General features: G+C 35.9%; 1 protein-coding gene across 1 annotated transcript in view; it reads right to left on the bottom strand.

Moving 5' to 3' along the window:
• TMEM135 (transmembrane protein 135) overlaps positions 1-19,248 on the bottom strand; it is a 159,897-nt gene that overhangs the window by 77,093 nt on the left and 63,556 nt on the right. The window contains exon 5 of the mRNA XM_038152078.1: positions 14,383-14,448. Within this exon, the coding sequence (XP_038008006.1) occupies positions 14,383-14,448 (66 nt within the window). The remainder of the gene's footprint in view (positions 1-14,382; positions 14,449-19,248) is intronic.

Here is a 19,248-nt window from a genome sequence, read left to right as displayed (position 1 = left end):
TTCTCAGATTGCATCCAGAACTTCTGGCAGTGTTTCATACTATTCCTAGAACACCTACTTCACTACTGAGGCAATGAAATGCTTCTTCAAACACTGACCAATACTGTGCTCATTACCAAGGGAGAAGCACACATAAAAATATTGTTTGGGGGGAAAATCACAGACCCTTATTACCATTCAGCTTCTTAAAACAAAAAATTATATTCACAACACATACACAGCACATTAAAACTGAAGGAGGGCTTAATACTAGCAGATGTAATGTAAGAAGCCTTTATAAATCTGATCTGAGGTCCCTATGCTTTTAAGGAGAAACAAATTCAAGACAGAAAATTAAACAACAGAAAAATTCAACAACTCAAAAATAAAAAAGACATATTTGAGAATTAAATTCTGTTATCTTCTGGTTCTCTTGAAAATGTGTCTTCCATTGGAAAGCTTTAATATTTAAATTAGGAACTTTCTTAGGTCTTACCTATAGTAAGTACTGAATCTTTAGCAAAGAGCTTTTACTTCCAATTAAAAAACAAAAACAAATGTTCACACCTGAAAGGTTTTGATTAATTATAAGACAGCCTTACACAACTGGATAAACATGCATGTATATTCTGAAAGGGTATAACTTTGCTAAATCTATAGACATTAAAGAAAAAATTGTTAAATTAAAAAAAACCTTTAAAGTATTTTCTCTTCTCCAAGTACAGCACCATTTTTATCTGCTTGCTAGGTCACCTGAGCAGAAACTACTTTAGAATCATGTAACACATGACAAATCAGGCCTTATCTTCAAAGGTGGTGGTGGGAAAACCCAAAGGAATTTCAAACTTCTGAGATACCAACAAAGAATTTAATTATTAAGTGATTTACTACCGTATTTTGATACTATAATCTGCCTACAATACAGGAATGGGTCAAAGAAAAATTGAAGCAACTCTGGTTCATTACTATATCATCAAATGCTTAATGTGTATATTTTCAAATGTTTAATATAATGCCAGATAAGAACATCAGAAACAGAAACACTATTCTTTATTTTTTGGAGATCTTGCATAAAATTCCTTAAGATGCCCTAAGGGAATTAATAGAGACAAATCTGAACTCTCATCTATACTGGGAAAATGACTGAATGAGGTATTTCAGCAATAAAAGCAGCTTTGTTCAAGTTTAGCTCTCCTAAAATCCCTTCTTAGGGAACCTTTCACATTCAGCACTGTGGGACTGAAGACATCTTAATATCAGGCAGCACAGAAATTATGTTGTAACTCACAGACAACCTTTCCCACAGTCTTCTGATCAAATGGTGACACCAGTCCAAAGAGTACCCCTTCAACAGGCTGGCCCAGTTCTCCCAGTACCACTCCAGTAACACTGATACCCTCTAACCACATTTTTCTGCCATAGCTCTCACTCTGGGGATGAAGCTAAAAATCTGCTCTAGCAAGGCTCTTTCTACTTACTATAAGAAAAGACTTTGTCTTGATAGCACCTTAAAAAAAACAACTGTTAAATACTGGAGAAAACAAAAATGGGGAAGGGTGACAATGCAAAGAGGTAACTTCCAAATGCACAAACTCTTCTGTCTGCTTCAGAAGAGAAGCATTTCAAATGCTTAGCAATTTCAATGCTACAGCATTTGAAATGCTAAACAGGTGTCACTTTTCACTCCAGAATTAGTAATGTAAACTCAAACTGTAATTTTTTTGGCATAAAAATGCATTGAGATAAAGGACCAAGGCAGGAACCTTTTCATAGCCAGCTATTTGTCACCATGTCCATTGCTGAGCAGCACTTTAATAGCTTCAAAATCATGTACTGGTATTTTAATATACATCAAAATATTTATTAGTCAATAAAATCAAATCTCTTTATTTCTGTCCTTTGTACACAAAGTTCCACTACCTAGAACAGTATTTCCCATATTATTGACACATGAAAATAATAAAAATATTTTGTGCATCTCAATGTTAAATGCTGTTTGTTGAAACCGCATACACTGGAACTGAAATAATTTATATTTAGAGTACGAAAAAATACTCATTTAAGCCAGTTTCACAAGTACAGTTCACTGCTGGAAGAACATGCTTTAGAAAATAAGACATCTCACACTGGTATTATTTCTTGATACCCACTGCCTCTACCACACCACACTGGTCACCAGCTGTTACTTTTAAATGGCTCTCTGCTATTCAAGATGAAACAAGAGAATGAACTTAAGGATCTTTGGTGGCTACCAAGAACATGGAAGGAAATATTAGTTAATCTTTCATTTCAACATCATCACTAGCATTCAAATCAAGTGAAGGGCACTTTCTTTAAGTCTGATAAACAGCTCCAGGGTCAGATCTGATTACATAAAAGTTCTGAGTTGCAGCAACTTAAAAGAGCTTTAAAAAAAAAAAAAAAAAAAAAAAAAAAAAAAAAAAAAAAAACTCCCATTTTATCAAACATATGTGAACACTTCCAAATGTCAGGAATTCCAAGCACTTTCCTTATGACTGGAAAATTGTACCCACTCATGGTCTCTTCACACAGTTATTTCAAAGTGAAACTGAGTTCAAGGACATGCAGATGACACAGGGAAACTTATTTGTCTACATTTTTGTCCTAAATTTACACAAAGTCTTATGAGCTGTACTGAACACCACAAAAAGGAGTACATTGTGTACAAAATAATCTTACTGAAAAGAAATATTTCCACATCTGCCTCTGTTCAGTTCCATCCTGCACAGACCGCAAAATGACAGCTCAGAGCAAAATCAGAGAAGTAAACTGTACATAAGTGTTGAACTCTTCTTGTAAACAAGTAACAGAGATTTAAAATCCAACATGAAAGGGAGTCAAAGCACCTGCCAGAAAGGAGCTCTGTAAAGGACACAATGCATCTCTCCCTTTGCTATAAACACTTCAGCAATGAACAAAAGGAGGCAGCAAGGCTGTTACTGTTAACCCCACAAAAGATTTTCTTCTAATTAGGAGTGAAACTTAGCTTACAAACTTTAGTAAAATTCAAGAAGTAAAGAGTATGATTTACCCTACATGCCAACAATATTATTAGTTTTAAATTTTTAGCATGAAGTTCCCAAGGCAGCCTGAGCATCACCTTATATCACTGGATGGTTTAAAAGAACAGAGGCTGCCAAGCCACTGGACCCATCTCCACCAGAACCTAAAACTGCAGAAGATGACGTGGATTACTAAGGCCATCTTTCACTGCAGGTGACCCCATTAATTAGTTTATGACAGGAATTAAGTACATCTACTGCATGACCTATTGCAAAATAAGGAGCGGCATTTCGCCCATATAATGAAGAGAGCAAAAGCTTACTATTCACATGTACTTGTCGGACTCCTAGTCAGTCACTTACCTATCCCAAGCCTCTCAAGGAGATGTTAATACTCAAATTTTTCCCAGCCTCTTCCCAAGTTTATTCAGGTAGTTAACTGTCCAAGGCAAGTGTGCCTTACTGAGTTCATGTAGTTCCTGATACACATTGCTGGTGCAACTGTAATTCAGGTCTCTGGTCAATTCGTCATTACTGTCACATAATGGATTTTGTGAAAGACCTCATGCCTCCTTCAAGAAAGGAGGAAAACTGACATTGCATAGTGCAGATGGGAAGCACCATCCTCATTACCCCAGAAAATTTCAGCCTGAGAAGCTCAAATTAAAAAAAAAAATTGGTATATATATATATATATATATATATATATATATATATATATATATATATATATATACACATATATATATATATGTATATATATATATATATATATATATACATATATATATATATATACATATATATATATATATAACACAATATAATAAATATGAGCCAAGGTTGGTAACAATTCCAGAGATTCTAAATATAAGGTTAAAACAGGGCTGATTCCAATGAATCTCTCAATGCTCTGACCTAAGATAAAAAAGTAAAATTTAAAAAATAACCCTTCAAGTACATGCTTAAATTATTATTTCCTGCCTAGCAAAAAGCTTAAGTCACTTGTTTGGTTAAATACTGTTAAAATCAAGGGGAACTATACACACTCTTAAACTCACTCCCCACTGAGTAAAGCACTAGAGCATGTGCTAAACATGCCCTGGGGAATTAGTGTCTCATGCTGCACACTCTTGCAAGTATTTCGGCACGTGTTTGTTTTGTTACCATGAATATTTCCATTGAGAAACATGTCCATAGCTGTTAACAGGAAAAAGACCTAGAGCATTACTAAGGAGGAAATTTATCAAACAAATTACAACTGCAATATTCCGTATTTTTGTAAACTACAACCTTGGAGGTGAATGAGAAATTTCTCTACACGAAGAGATAAGAGTAAGGGAGTGCAAGCTGTTTAGGTGAAAACTATGCTACAGAAATAAAGCAAGTTATTGCCACAGCTGACTAACAGAAAATTTTCTTTGCTCAGCTTCCATATCTTTTCCATACTCACAGTTCTTTAATATGGCACATAAATCCAAAATAGCATAGTATTTACATTTTTTATCCCACATAATTAATGAGCACTTTTCCCTGTTACTTCAGTCAGAACCCCCATATAGGAAAATATAAGCCAATTGATGCCATATGTCTCTCTGGATTGTTATTCCAGATGTATTCCTCGTATTCCTTGGAGTCACAGAATTAAAGTTCCCGTTTCCTTGAAAAATAACACATTCCTAAAAACTCAAATGAAGCAATTTTGAGTATAAAGGAGTTTATTAATATGATTCATTTTTTTGGTAATGTTCATTTCCTTCAGCATTTTTCCTGTAACCTAAGTACAAAACAAAGGAACAATTTACCTCTAACATATTGAATTGTCAAGAAGCACAAATGCATTTACCTTTAGCTTTTAATTTAAGATTTCTCTGGCCAGAATGGTTAACTAACACTTAAGCATTTGAGAACTAATGTTTAAATTTTCATTTCCATTAGAAGATAATAAGTTCAACCATAATCTGAAGCAGTGGGATTTGATCTGAATGCTTGCATTTAAAACACTGCTATGTTTCACTATCTTTTTCTTTAGCATTGTAACAAAGAAAGAAATAAAAATGCACTGGTTTTGTGGGAATATTTGCTTAACTGAAGGTTAACTGCGCTTTAAGTACTGCAAACAGAAAATAAGAAGTGGGAAAGGGAGTTGCAGCAATAGCTTTCCCACATTGCCCTGCCAACAACCTCAACCTTGTTGAGCCATTTTCTCTAAGGGCTAGAAGTAATTAAGTTTCATTGCTAAATCAGTCTTGAGGCTGTCTTGAGCAGAAAAATCACTTATGCTTAATTGCATGCGGTGATGTGGTAAGCAGTCTATTAGGCAGACTGCAGATACCAGTTTACTTTTTGCAGCTCTGCAGGATACTTATAAATGAAAGGTCATTATTTTATCCAAGCAGTCACTTGTATAATACATATTTCCTACAGAAAACAGTGGTACTTCAAAAAAGGTTCATATTTGAGTTTTTGCTACATAGTTCTACTAAATATTATTTTGAGGGTTGTTGGGTTTAAAAGCTTGAGTTTCTGAAACTTAGGAACAATAAAACTGACTATTCATTCTACCATAATAAACATATATTTAATAATTATAATTTTATCAATTATAATACAAATATTTTAAAAACAGTATATTTACAAAACAAAACTGCCCATCGTTTTTAATATAAGAAGATAAATATGTAACATTAATAATATGTGTATTCACACACATCTGACACACGCACATGGACAGAGGAATGTTCTCCATGACCAAGAAACTCTACAGACTCTTCGCTAATCAGAACCACATATTTTTCACCTGATTCCATCAACAAAGTATTAGTTTCCATAAAATTGTAGCTGCCAGGAACAGATTGGTTTCATGGTTCAGAGGGGGAGAATTGTTCCAGCAGTTCATGCACCCTATCATTCCTGCTGCTGGCAGACCAGATCTCCACCCATCACAACCACCTTGCACTGACATATCAGTCAAGAAAGACAATATTATCCTTCCTAAGTGATTAAATATTGTAAAAATATTACAATAGGTTATTACAATGAAACAGTGCAGACAATTACTACAGAACTTTAGCAATGTTAATTTCCATTAACATCCACTATTCCTGACTCTTGAGTACCCTCACTCCTGAGCAGTGAGCAACAGCATTTGATCTTGTCCCTAAAAATAACTTCCTTAACATTCATAAAGGTACCTAAATATCTCAGACTAGACTGTTCTCCTGTTCTTATGCTGTTATTTAGGTACAGGGATGGTCTCACAGGGCAAAGGCATAGAAGTTTTTTAAAAGAAGGAAGAACACCTAAGATTTTTAAGTTTGAAATCATTTCAGATCACTGGAGTATAGTACCAGTATTACAGTGTCCAAAAAAGCCAGCTGTGCTCACCCAGTAAGGATCACAACCTGTCACGTGATGGAAATGCTCCAGAGTCTCTTCCCCCGCCACCAAAAAATGTCACACCAGAAATACTACACCCTGGTTTGGTATCAGTTCCCAATCTCAGTAGTAAACCTCCCTATCAACAGTATTTTCCCATATATTTACATTTTGGAAAGAACAATAAAACCCTTAGGCTTTATAAGCAGGAACTGCTTACCCTAGGTATTGTAATTTGATTTTTCTACAGCTTAAGAGAAATGTATGTAATTTTTAACTTTTATATAATATTAATCAAGTATATGCCCAATACAAGTAGGATTATTCTAGTTTTATACCTACAGAAAAATGTTTGAAAATTTCGGTCTTTAAACATAGAGTAGCACACAGAATCACAACACTATTGTTTAGGTGGGATGGAATGGAAAAAGCTTTCTCAGTGACTATAGGCACATTCATCTTTTTTTCAGAAACCCAAAAAAAGACATTTCTGACTGCATTTTGATTTATGCAATCTTTTAACATACAGGACAATTAAAAGTTACAAATATGACTACTAATTCTTGTTTCAACAATACTTTAGTAAGTCTAACACAAGGACAAGAAGCATAAAATAACTTGAATTGAATAAGAACACTGTTTTACAAAAGGAATGTTACATTTAATTAGTTGAAAATCATTGAATGTAACATTTACACTAAAATTAAGACACTCATCCTTCAAAGAACTGTTCAGCCTGGAGAAGCAAAGGTTGCTTGGAGACCTCATAGCAACCATCCCAGATCTGAATGGGGCCTATAGGGAAGCCAAGAGGGCTTTCTTCACCAGGCACTGTAGTGATAGGACAAGGGGGAATGGCTTCAAACTGAGAGTACATTTGGATAAGATGTTAGATAGAAATTCTTTACTGTGAGGTTGGTGAGGGACTGGCACAGGCTGCCCAGAGAAGCTGTGGATGTCCCCGTGTTGGAACTGTTCAAGGCCAGGCTCAATGTGGCTTTGAGCAACCTGGTCAGTGGAAGGTGGCCCTGCCCAGGATGGGGGGAAAGATGGAATTAGATGTTCCTTAAGGTCCCTTCCAACACAAACCATTCTATATTCTGTGACTGTACATACAGCATTGATTTAGCTGACACATATATATTTACACTGCAAGTGTTAGTGAAATGGTGCACATTCAGACACTGGCAAATTCTTCCAACAACTTGCACAAAAACTAAGGATTAGTTACATTTATGCTTTAGTAATTCTCAGCATTCTTAAATGCTGAGTGCTACTAAAGGAATGTGAACAAATTCTTAGCTTTATCAGGTTAAGTATCTTTTTACAGCTGCTTATTTCTTCAAGTCTATGAATGAATTAACATACAACAGTATTGACACCACCAAAGTGAGAAAGAAGCATTATTTAAGCACCAAGCTCCAGTAGCACCTACTCTGCCTTTCCTCATGTAGAGAGGCAAAAATCTCCCTACACATGATCTTTTCTCTTGCAGAACAATGGAGTTGCAGGGGGCAATTTTGGGGACAGGTTTTAAGTATAAAGCAAAATGACAGCCATGACATAGAAGACTAAAAAAAACTGGATTGGGAGCTAAATACATTTCCTTACATTCAGCTTTGTTGCCAAAAATTTTTATTGTCTCCTTTTACCATGCACTAGCTGCTTTGCTGATGCCAAAGAGTAAGAAATCTGAAATACATAGGCTAAGTAGTAAAGAAGGAAAAAAAAGAGAAGTCTTTAAAATAGGTAATTCTCTCTTTACTTCACTCCCTGCCAACACTGTCTTGGTGAAACATACCTGGTGAATACCTCCAGGCATAACTTAATTTACTTTTCAGCCCTGTGTTTCACTTCATTAAGGGAATTTAAGACTATTCTAAGACAAATACATACCATGAGTTTGAACTAAAGAAAATTGCAATAATAATAATGCCCAGCATGATTTGCTAAATGCTTAGAGTACTAAATTCTATTGTTCCACTCCATGAAAAATAGACAGACTGTACTTTCCATACACTTAAAAGAAAACTACAAAGCATGAGTTACCTAGGTATTAATTGACTTCTGTTTTGAAATTCAAATTCTCTGAGTTTCTAAATTTTGTGTTACCTTTCTTCAGTGGTACCTCGTCGTATTCTGAAATATAACCACTGAAATGTAACCACTCTCTTATTTACAGATATTTCTACCTTAAATTTACACCAGACATGATTCCTACAATGCATTAATTTTTCACATTCCCTAACAAACAAACTCCATCACAACACTTCAAAATTATTTGGAGCCGGTTAATACTCTGTCAAGGCTTGATGATTTTTAGAAAGTAACAAATTAGCTCCAGGCAAATGGCATTTTAAAAGAGCAGAAAAGTTCTTCATATTCAACTATGATTTTAAAACAAATTTTCCTTCCTCTTCATGACTAAAAATTAATTAAAAACCCATAGATAACTTAAAATGGATAATCCAGGGCAAGCTAGACAAATAACACCTTCACACAACTGAACACATGGCAAAAACAGCACTGGAACATTGTACACTGGAACACCTCAAAGGCCATCTGCTGGTTTCCCTCCCCAGGGTTCAATGGCATTCTCAATCTCTCTCTCTCTCTCTCTCCAATCAAGCTTCAGTTTTCACTGCATTTAATCAGAAGAATTATTTACTTTTGACTTACTTCCAGATAACATAGATAAGGTATGCCAGTCTTTGGCAATTAAATTACCTTTGAACTGTTACCCATTGTGACCTGCCAGAAGAATTTTCCAGATCCCAGTACTATTTTAAAATACTTCTGACACATATGCCCCAAACCAAAACCTTAAGCCAAAGGACTATAAAACAGTTCTGTTCTTGTGGATACATTTTATCCGTTGCTTCTTCTTTACAAGAAGTTATAACAGACAGGCTCTATACTGCTTCCCAAATAGATTTCACTAATGAGAAAGCTATAACTATGTATGCCAATAATTTGAGCTGTTAATTGATGGTTCAGAACACTTTTACAGGATACCTTTTGAATTTTGAATTTTTTGAACACATTTATTTTGAAAAAGCTAAAAATTAAAAATTATTTTCTTAGGACAGAGAGAAGGGACCTCACTTTAGATGAACAGGCACTCAGACCTGCCTGCAACCAAACCTTTTCTTTTAGTTTTGCGAATACCTTTCAAATAGAAGGGGGTAATTTTATATGAGAAATTAATACTGAAACCTACTGGCACTTTGGATCTTACAGAAGATTCAGAAATATGTTTTGGCTAAATTAAATTTACACTGTTTTGCAACATATTAAATTTAAAAAACACACATGTTTTCTGTGTGCCAACAACCCTTAACCAGGTTGAACCTTTACAAGGACAGAACCTTTAACCAGGACAGAAAAAACCCAGAGGATAAGATTCAAGAGACTAACAATCCTTTATGTGGAGGAGATTATCATTTAATGAATACTTAGTTCCATGTCATCTTCACATTACACAACTAAATATGATTGACAGGTGTCATAATATCTCTTTTGAATCACTCCATTGGCAAAATGAAGAAGTTCCTCCTCATGAAAAAAGTAATCAGTTTCTGTTGATAATACAAAAGGTTCATGTCTATGACTATAATTCCACAGGCAAGTTTCCAGGAGTCTACACTGCACTCTGCTATGGCACAGTGGACTGTGAAGAAAGAGGGCAAGGAAAATCTGAACTGGCAGTAATGTCACTTCAACTATGTACCCTCCTGTCCAAGGTTCTTTCAGTACACCTGTAGAACAAAAAGCAGTGCTGCACGAAAGAGTGTTTCATATTGCTGTTCCCACTGTTATGTATTCACTTGTACAAATATTAAAGAAATCACATTTTAAAGATCCTTACCGATCCCCTTGTTCAACGTTTAGCTAAGTGTGGTATTGCAAACACATCACTGGTTTTAACTATGAACACAAATCCACAGAAATTACATTTTACAGATACCTGGGCTAAGTTCATAAAACTTCGCACATTACGGAATTTACAGAAAACACACAGAATGGTAAAATCTCTTAGAAACAAAATTAAACAAAAACAAAAAGTTGTCTTCTTCCAACAAAGTCCACTTTCAAGCATGGGCATGTACTGCCATAGCAATGCATATAGATGCATGTATTACACTGCAAGGCAGTAAGCCATTTTAGGCTAGAAAAACTTACATTTTTATGCTAACAGCCACAAAGGTCACGGATGGCTGGTATCAGTTGTGGCTCTCTGGGAATCATAACTCTATCATTAGATCTGTTGGCTATGTCAGCCTATGTATTTAATGCATTTTTTCGATTTAAAGGTTCCACCCTCTCAGTTTATCCCCCTGTTCCTTCTTTGTGTGGATCCATTTCCCTCAGGTCTACAGGGCCTGAGACCATCAGTGACCTGCGAGCTCATTGTCCTAACCAGATCTCTCCTTCCTGTTCAGCATCTCCACAGGATATCCACATACTACATGACACACTAGTTCTGGTATATCATTGGCACAACATGAATAAAATTGGTCACTTTCAGTAAAATTTTGGAAGTTCTTTCTCTCTGCATATAGTAACCGAACTGATCTTAGCTTGTGCCAAATGTATTCCATCCTGCTGCCATGTACTCAGCAATTCCTCACAGCCCACTGCTGCCAACCCTTACTTCTCCTTACAGCTCTCCCTTGGGGGCACAGCACACAGCAGTAGAGGCTTCAGGAATGCAGAACTGGAAAGCACAAAAAGTCACCTCTGAAGCAGGAGACTCCTTGTATTCCTCTTGTCACTCATTTCAGCAGGCAGGCTGTTGCTGCTCTTGTTTCCTTAGCCCCATCACTGCTGCCCTATCAGCCACCACAGTGACAGCAGGCCTGTCTGGCAGAGACTGGACACTGAGAGGAACTGATGGCAGCAGATCTGAGCCTCTTGCATGAAGACCAGAAGCAGAAGAAACAGCTGGAGAGGTTCTCTAGGTGGTGCCAGGTCAGGGCTCCCCAAATGCACAAGCTCTCAGCTGTGCCAACCACTGTCTCTCAGCCTTGTGTCACTAATCAAATGCATATTAAGATTCTCAGAGAGAAGCACAGACATGGGATTTGGTGTGATCACATTTGCTCCCACAATTTTCGGATCATTGCAGCATCAGCTAGAAGTGGTAACAGAAATGAATAAGGCTCTGCCTCATGTGCCACCCCCACAACAAAATAACTGACAGGAATAACTAATTAACATAGACAACAACATATTGATTCCTGAGAATGAATTATGCTTCTGGGTTTGATTTCCTCCCACGGATGCTACTACACTTAAACCCACCCAGGAGCAAGAGAACTGTTGAGAAGATTCTTCAGGAGCCTCTATGATTAATATTCCACAGTTAACTAATTTTTGGTACTATGCACCCAATTTTGATAATTAGTTTTGGCAGCATAATTATACAAACTCTTAACAGTGATTTTATAAACCACATTCAAAAGTAGAAAGACCAAACCTATACATCCTCATTTTTCCATTTCTTCAAGGAAAATAAATGAAAAACATAAAAATTCTATATGCATAAAGACCTGATAAGGCCAAATGAATGAGGAAATGTTGAAAGGAGAAATAAAAGGGACTGCCAGTGGACATTCAATATTATAAATCCACCTGGTGATGACAACTGGATCATAATGGACACCTTTTCACGCATCCTGTGTTGCCTGTAGAAGAAATATTTGCACAATAATCTGTTCAGTGGTACAGAAAGAATAATGCCATTTTTTTATTAATTTAAAAGAAATAGGTATGACTTTTGCCTTCTAGCAGTGAAAAGTTTTACCTTCTCTCAAATATTAAATGGTGTTACATTTTTAAGTGCTGATGTGAAAGTTGAACAGCACTTCTGCACATTTGGATTGCTGCCTCTGTATTTTGAAATTTCCATTTAAAAAGTTTCTCTGTTTTGATTTTCACTGCCAAATTCACACTTCTCAAACAGAATACAGTCAACTTTAGCTCATATTCAACTTTTTTTCTGGCTCCCTTTCTACTTATGAGTGCAAACATCCAGCAATTTCTTGGAAGAGCAAAAAACTTTTAGTATGACTTGATAATTATATTTTTCTTCTGGAAAAATTAGCTTCATTTGAATAATGTAATTTCTCATTTTCAGACTAAGTAAATTATAATTACACAATGGAATTCAATGAAAATATCTCCCTTGAGAGAAAACATTTTCTGCTGCATAAAGGCCAATAAAAACACAAGAGAGAAAAAAGGTATTTTCTTGTTTCTTACACAAAAAGCCAATTCTGGACCATTATTACATGTTTTATCTATAAATTATCTAGCTTAGTCTTAGCTACATTTCCACTGAGGCCCCAGGAATACCTCAGAAAAAGTATCACAGGACACCATACACCCACATGAAGTTGACTTTCTCACACTTCCTTTCTTGCTAACCATGGTTACATCTTCTCACCACTTATGCTACTGCTTCTCCTCTGCTTCTCTCTAGCCTTTGAGGTGGTTTAACGGATAAAAACTCAGAAGGAATATCTGAAGAAAAAAATTAAATTTTTTCTACCTTATCAGTGAACTACACTGGCTCAACAGAAGATGTATCAGATTCAGAAATTACTAATATTATTCACAATAGACATCATTACACCTGCAGTTGTCCCAGTATTTTGGATTGCAAACAGTACAATTAGTTACTCTTTAAGAAAACCAATAATTTTCTTTTTCCATAATTCACACCACTGACTGGGTAACCACATAAACCTTTTGGGCAACCTGGTCATTAAAACATAGAAAATTAAGTATCCTTCACTGTAAAAAAAACCTAACCAGGGAATTTGGAAAGGATGCACACATTAGGTAACTAACATTAGGTAACTAACACTTCTGGAAATGGCATTACATTCTTCTGTAGAAAACAGCAATACACAAAATTCAGAAAGGACATATATATTCAGAAAAGCTAAAACTACAGACACTGGCAGGACATGATATCTCAGGTACGTCTTCAGACATTGATGCAGAGATAGATTATTTTGTCAAAAAAAAAGAGATTAAGGCAACCTCATCAGCATAAGGAACATTTTACAGCACAGTTAGGAGTCCAGGGTCAGTGTAGGTCAAGATTCCAGACTGAACACTGTGTCTCTGATAAGAACTTTTCACAAACTTATTAGGACTTTGATCAAAATAATATTACCATGAAAAAACACTGAGGTTTCTAACACTGAAAAATCCCACACACTGTAGCCTCCTGCTGTGGCAATGCCCAGTTCATTCCTCATTTCCAGCATCATGACTGACTATAGTATTTTATTTTTTAAATTAAATTCAACCTAAGTATAAATGACACCAACTCACACTGGAGATATTTAATCACCAACGTTCAAAACTATGTTTACCAGATCCAAAACTGCACAAAGAAGGAAAAAAAATGTTCACCACAAACAAAAGCATGTATGAAATATACAAATAACATTCATATACATAATATTCAAATACATTCATCCTCTCTGGAATAATGAATGCATTAACACTTTGTATATTATAATGAAGTTACTATTTCTCAAAGGACCAAATGATGAAGCCACCGCTCCACAGCTATCCAGTAATAAATATTGACCTCCTGTGAGTTTCTCTAAATTTGACCACCTTTAATAAAGAAAATTCAGTGAAAAACTGGAACCCAGCCCTTGGTAAAGCAGCTGAAAGGCTCTCTTGAGTCACTTCTCATATTACTTATCATATGTCACTTATCATATGGCTAAGTAATGATCGAAGCAAAGACAAGAATACTGTTCTTTGAAAAATACTTCATTTTTGACTGGGCAGTATTCAAGTTCCTGTTCTCCTTTAAAACAGAACTGGAATGTAGGTATGCAAGTTATATGTAGACAAGCTCTCTTCACTTACCTGAAGACAGTATGATTTCCAGGAATTTAGAAAACACTATATTAATAAAGCATTATATCACACATAAGTAAAATACAAAAAAAATCTATATATTTAGACTTACTTCACCATGTCTTAAAGGCGTGATCGCTCCTCTCGCCACCGCCATTCGGAACAATGTTTCTGTGGCCTGCACCAACAAACACACAGACAAATTAGTCATTAAAAACAGCTCATGACAGCTTGTTTCAACTTTTGTAACATTTTTTATATTTTCTGCTACTTTCTAGCACCTATTTTACGATTGAATTGCTCAAGTAATTCCTTTAGAACAACTTGCACAGTTTAGGCAAGGTGAGACATATTGAGGATTTTGGTCTCAGCCTATGTACATGATCCCTCAGGCAACATCACAGCTGTTCCAGAAGACTCTTTGAGCAGGTCAGAGATCTCAGCCCCAGATAATTGTCCTCCAGAAGTTGTAAGGTAAAAGTGGGGTACTGTGGAAAAAATAGCTATATGGTATTTCATGATTTATGAAACTCAATTTCAAAACTGCTGTTTAATAATATAGATTTAAACTGACAAATGAGTGTGAAAAAATAGTATGGTGCTGTGCTATTCCTAAAAGCCCCTCTTAACTCTCAGTAACGCTGGGATTATAAAACACAACATTGTCATCTGCAAATGGCAGGGAACACAAATTTGGGGAAATCTCCTATCTTTAGTTAGGTTGAATACCTTTCTGTGTTAGTTGCCCCATCCTTTCCTTAATCCAGTGAGACAACTGGCACATACCTCTGATACAGATGTTGGTTACTGGCTTAATACAGACTATAATAGGTTCTGTACCACCTATCTTTCTACAAGCTGGTTGGAAAAAGGCATGAAAAAAATCTGCAAGTTACATAAATTTGTGGATTGTCACAACAGCATACACATGAACAGATTTGTTTTAAAAACTTGTTTCCATAGCAAATAGTGAAGCTGGTTTCAATTTCAACTGTAAAAAAACATGGGTTTAATATCTGGTTCTAATTTAAAAAATACCCTGACATTTAAGGATCTGTGTTAAGGAGTAGTTAGCAGGCTGTTTGGGAAAAAAAAAAACCAACAACAATCACATTTATAAAGTTTATAAATAAAAGCATTTTGCAGTAGCTGATCATCTTTCCAAACAGTGATTTGAAAAAAAAAAAAACATCTCAGTGTTTCCATGATTGCATGACTTGCTGGGTTCCCACCACCACTATCTTAAGACAGCTTATCAATAAATGTGGTCAATACACAGCTTATCAATAAATGAGACAGTATCTCAATAAATGTGGTATCAAAGACATCTCTTGAGATTAATTCCTCGGTCTTCCTAGAGACAGAATAAGTGAGGTTTACCCTTTCCTACATAACTTTCTGCAGAAAATAATAAAATATATTTTAATTACCTTATGTTCTCCCCAAACACCTGTAAATGAATGTGTACACTCCAGAATATTTGGCTGCAAAATCTATTACTTCATTTATACCCACAAGGATGCAGGGCAGTGCTCCACTGTGATTCTGCTTCTCAAACCTTTCTTCTCTGAGAGATGAAGTGAACCTCACACAACCTTTTGTATTTCACAAAATTGGCTTCTTTCACCAACATTTTCAGGGATGTTTCAACCAAATTGAGCATTCTGTCAATACAGCTAAGCTGCTTTTGTTTCTTTTGAAAATCACTGGTGTGTGTGACTTTCTTTTCACATCTACTAGTAAAAGACCTCTCTCAGTACATTTGTACTCACCTTGCTAATGCCAGATGTCAAAACCATTCAGAAGCAAGGAAAAATCACAGCAATAGCAAATGCAACATCACAGATGTCTTCCAGCAGGCCACCCTTCACTAAGAAGATTAGCCCTACAAACATAGCTTCCCACACAAACTGCATGGTGGGGATGAGGCCACCTATAGCCTTTGACTGGCAACGAGAAGGCTGGAGAACGAGTTACTGGGGGTTTCGTCATGCAAAATCCAAGAGGAGGGTTAAAGTAGTTTATCTTTCAAAACATTAATCAGCCCAAGCCTACTGTTGGTGTAAGCTTTAAGGTGAAGGAGGTGGACACTGGCAGTAAATAGTTCAAGTTTGCATTCTTTTGACAAAGCAAACTAGCTGTGAACATGTGGAGATTCAGTAAGGCAATGTCTTACAAGGTAGAAGAGCATGATGCAACCATTCAGAGTATTTTAGCACCTTCACAGGGCTATAACATCACAAAGACTAATGATAAAAGTAATCAACTAGCAAAACTTTGCCAGTCTTAAAATGTAAATTTATCTGCAACACTTCTGGTTTTTTAAAGCTTCCACACTGTCTTCAATTTCTATCTTTTTCCTTTCTGCCCTGCAAATGCAGAAACAAACAGAATTGTACTGGACCATGTCCAAGGAAGTGTAGCAGCCCTGGCAAAGGGTCTGGAACACAAGTCTTATGAGGAGGAGCTGAAGGAGCTGGGGGTGTTTAGTCTGGGGAATAGAAGGCTTAGAGGGGACCATATCCCACTCTGCAACTGCCTGAAAGGAGGTTGTAACCAGGTGTGGGTAAGCCTCTTCTCCCAGGTAACAAGTGACAGGACAAGAAGAAATGGCCTCAAGTTACACTGGGAGAGAGGTTCAGATTGGATACTAGGAAAAGTTTCTTCCTGGAAAGGATTGTAAAGCACTTGAACACAGGCTGCCATGGGAAGTGTGTGAGTCACCATCCCTGGAGGTATTTAAAAGCATTTGGGGACATGGTTTAGTGGTGGACTTGGCATCCATGGTTAATGGATGGACTCTATGACCTTAAAGGCTTTTTTCAACCTTAACAACTCCATGATTCTCTCTGATCCTGCTCAAGTTCCCTTGAACCAGCTTGTCTAGGCCCATTTTCAGCATCTCAAAGATTGGAGGTCTCACGACCTCTCTGATCAACATGTTTCAGCATTTCAAAACAACATTTTAAGTGACAAGCCCACAAAAAAAAAAATGCAATTTACAGATGACCTGTAAATTCCTTCTGCTCTCCAAAGAAACAGCCCAATTCCGCCAATTGTCTCTAAAAGGTGGAAATGCTTTGTGCCAGCCAAGTGGAAGGCTATCCTGCAGTTTCTAGCTGTGACAAGCCAAGACACAAAGAAATCCAAAAACATAGAACATCCTGCTGGCATTTGAGCTGCACATGTTGGATATGAAAGAATAAGCATAAGGGTGGACAAAGTCAAAATATACATGGACTGTATTTTTTTTTGAACATTAGAGACAAACTTCATCATACTTAATGCTCCATGAAGGATAGAGGAAAAAAAAGCTGCATGAAGAACCACAATGGCAACATAAAAACAACAATATTCTCGTACACCTTGACTAAAAATCCAGTTTATTGAACACATCTTGCCTGACATATCCTTGGTATGCAATTTCAAATTTACCAAAGTTACCAGTACAATAATAGTCAATATTCATGCTGCAAAATATTTGCATACAACTTGTTTCAATACTAAATCTATTAAAGACATTTGAGTTCAAAGGATTTACTTTTAAATAATGTGTTAAAAGATACAAAGTATATTGAAAAAAGTTTATTTCATTTTATTAAATCTGCTAAAAATATGCAGAGTATAGCTCTGTCATAAATCAAACTAGGCATAACTTTCCATTTAAGAAATACTAATACTATTCTCAAAGAAACTGCTGACTAGGAATTTAGCTAATTTTTAACTGTTTTTCACTAAATATTACAATATAATCGGATATTTTAGAAAGCTGTAAAAACTTGAGATTTATTTGCATTCAATTCACTGTGAATAAGCCTTCTACTCAGCCATGGGAGTCAGAGGTTCCTAAGAAAGCAAACTGTCAACACATGGTTTTAGTGATCTCAGTGTGAAATAAATGTGTTGCCAAGATGATTGTTACTGAATCCTAAAATTGTTGCTCATTACAAAGAACATGTAGTGTGTTACATTATACGTGAGGTGAAATGGCAGCCTGATGTACGCTGCCACTCGGTAACATCATGCAAGCTCTAATGTCATCTCCAGACAAAGATGACCAACTGTTCCCACTCCAACAAACCAGTTGCTTCTGAACAAATTCTTTGCAAGTGAATTTTAAAAAAAAGAGAAACCACTGATTGTATGAACTACAAATAAAGTGGAAGATAATTGTGCATTATTGATGGAAATGGTAGGAAAAACAGAAAGAGAAACACTGCATTAGATTCCAGATGTCTTGAATTTTCTAGGTATGCACAAAAATGAAATGTTCTCACATAATACTTCATCAGAATGGTTACTGTTTTACCAAAGTTAAAACTGCAAATGCAAGCAGTGAAGAGACTGATCACACAAGTAATGAATTTAGAAATTCACACTTTTTGGTAACCTGACAAGTTTTGGCATCTACTTCTATATGTGTATTAAAAAGCCCAAAACAAAACAGAAAAAAACCCCTAATTGAATTAAAATGAAAATTATGCAAATTGTTTATAAGAATAAAAAGGATGGAATACCACAAAAGATATTTTTTCTCTCCTATTAGATTTGCTGATCTTGGATACAATAGCTAGCTGACAGCTCTGGCCTGTAAAATTTGTGCTTCTTCATGAAAAGCAAATTACATGAAAAAAGGGTTTTGACAGTCTATCCAAAATCATTAATAACAATCTTTCAACTTGATTATATATGAACTATTGTCATAGCCCTTATTAGCTAACCATCACACAACTTTTAAAAAAAAGAGTGCTAGATAAAACAGATCTGGTGAGATTCAGAAGCAATAATGACTAGGAAAACACAGAAGAAATTTTTGAATTTTTTTTTCCTGAATCCTGTCCACAAAAAGTGAAATGTAAAGTGACTGTCTTCATTTAAACCTTATTCAAGATGACAGATTTAACTGAGGAGCTTAATTATTGGTACAATTTTTAATGAAATTACAATACCAAAATAGAATGTGTTGTCATTTTATATA

The sequence above is a fragment of the Motacilla alba genome, chromosome 1 (assembly GCF_015832195.1).
Source record: "Motacilla alba alba isolate MOTALB_02 chromosome 1, Motacilla_alba_V1.0_pri, whole genome shotgun sequence".
NCBI classification, from domain to species: domain Eukaryota; kingdom Metazoa; phylum Chordata; class Aves; order Passeriformes; family Motacillidae; genus Motacilla; species Motacilla alba.
This window is presented reverse-complemented; position numbering and strand designations above follow the sequence as displayed.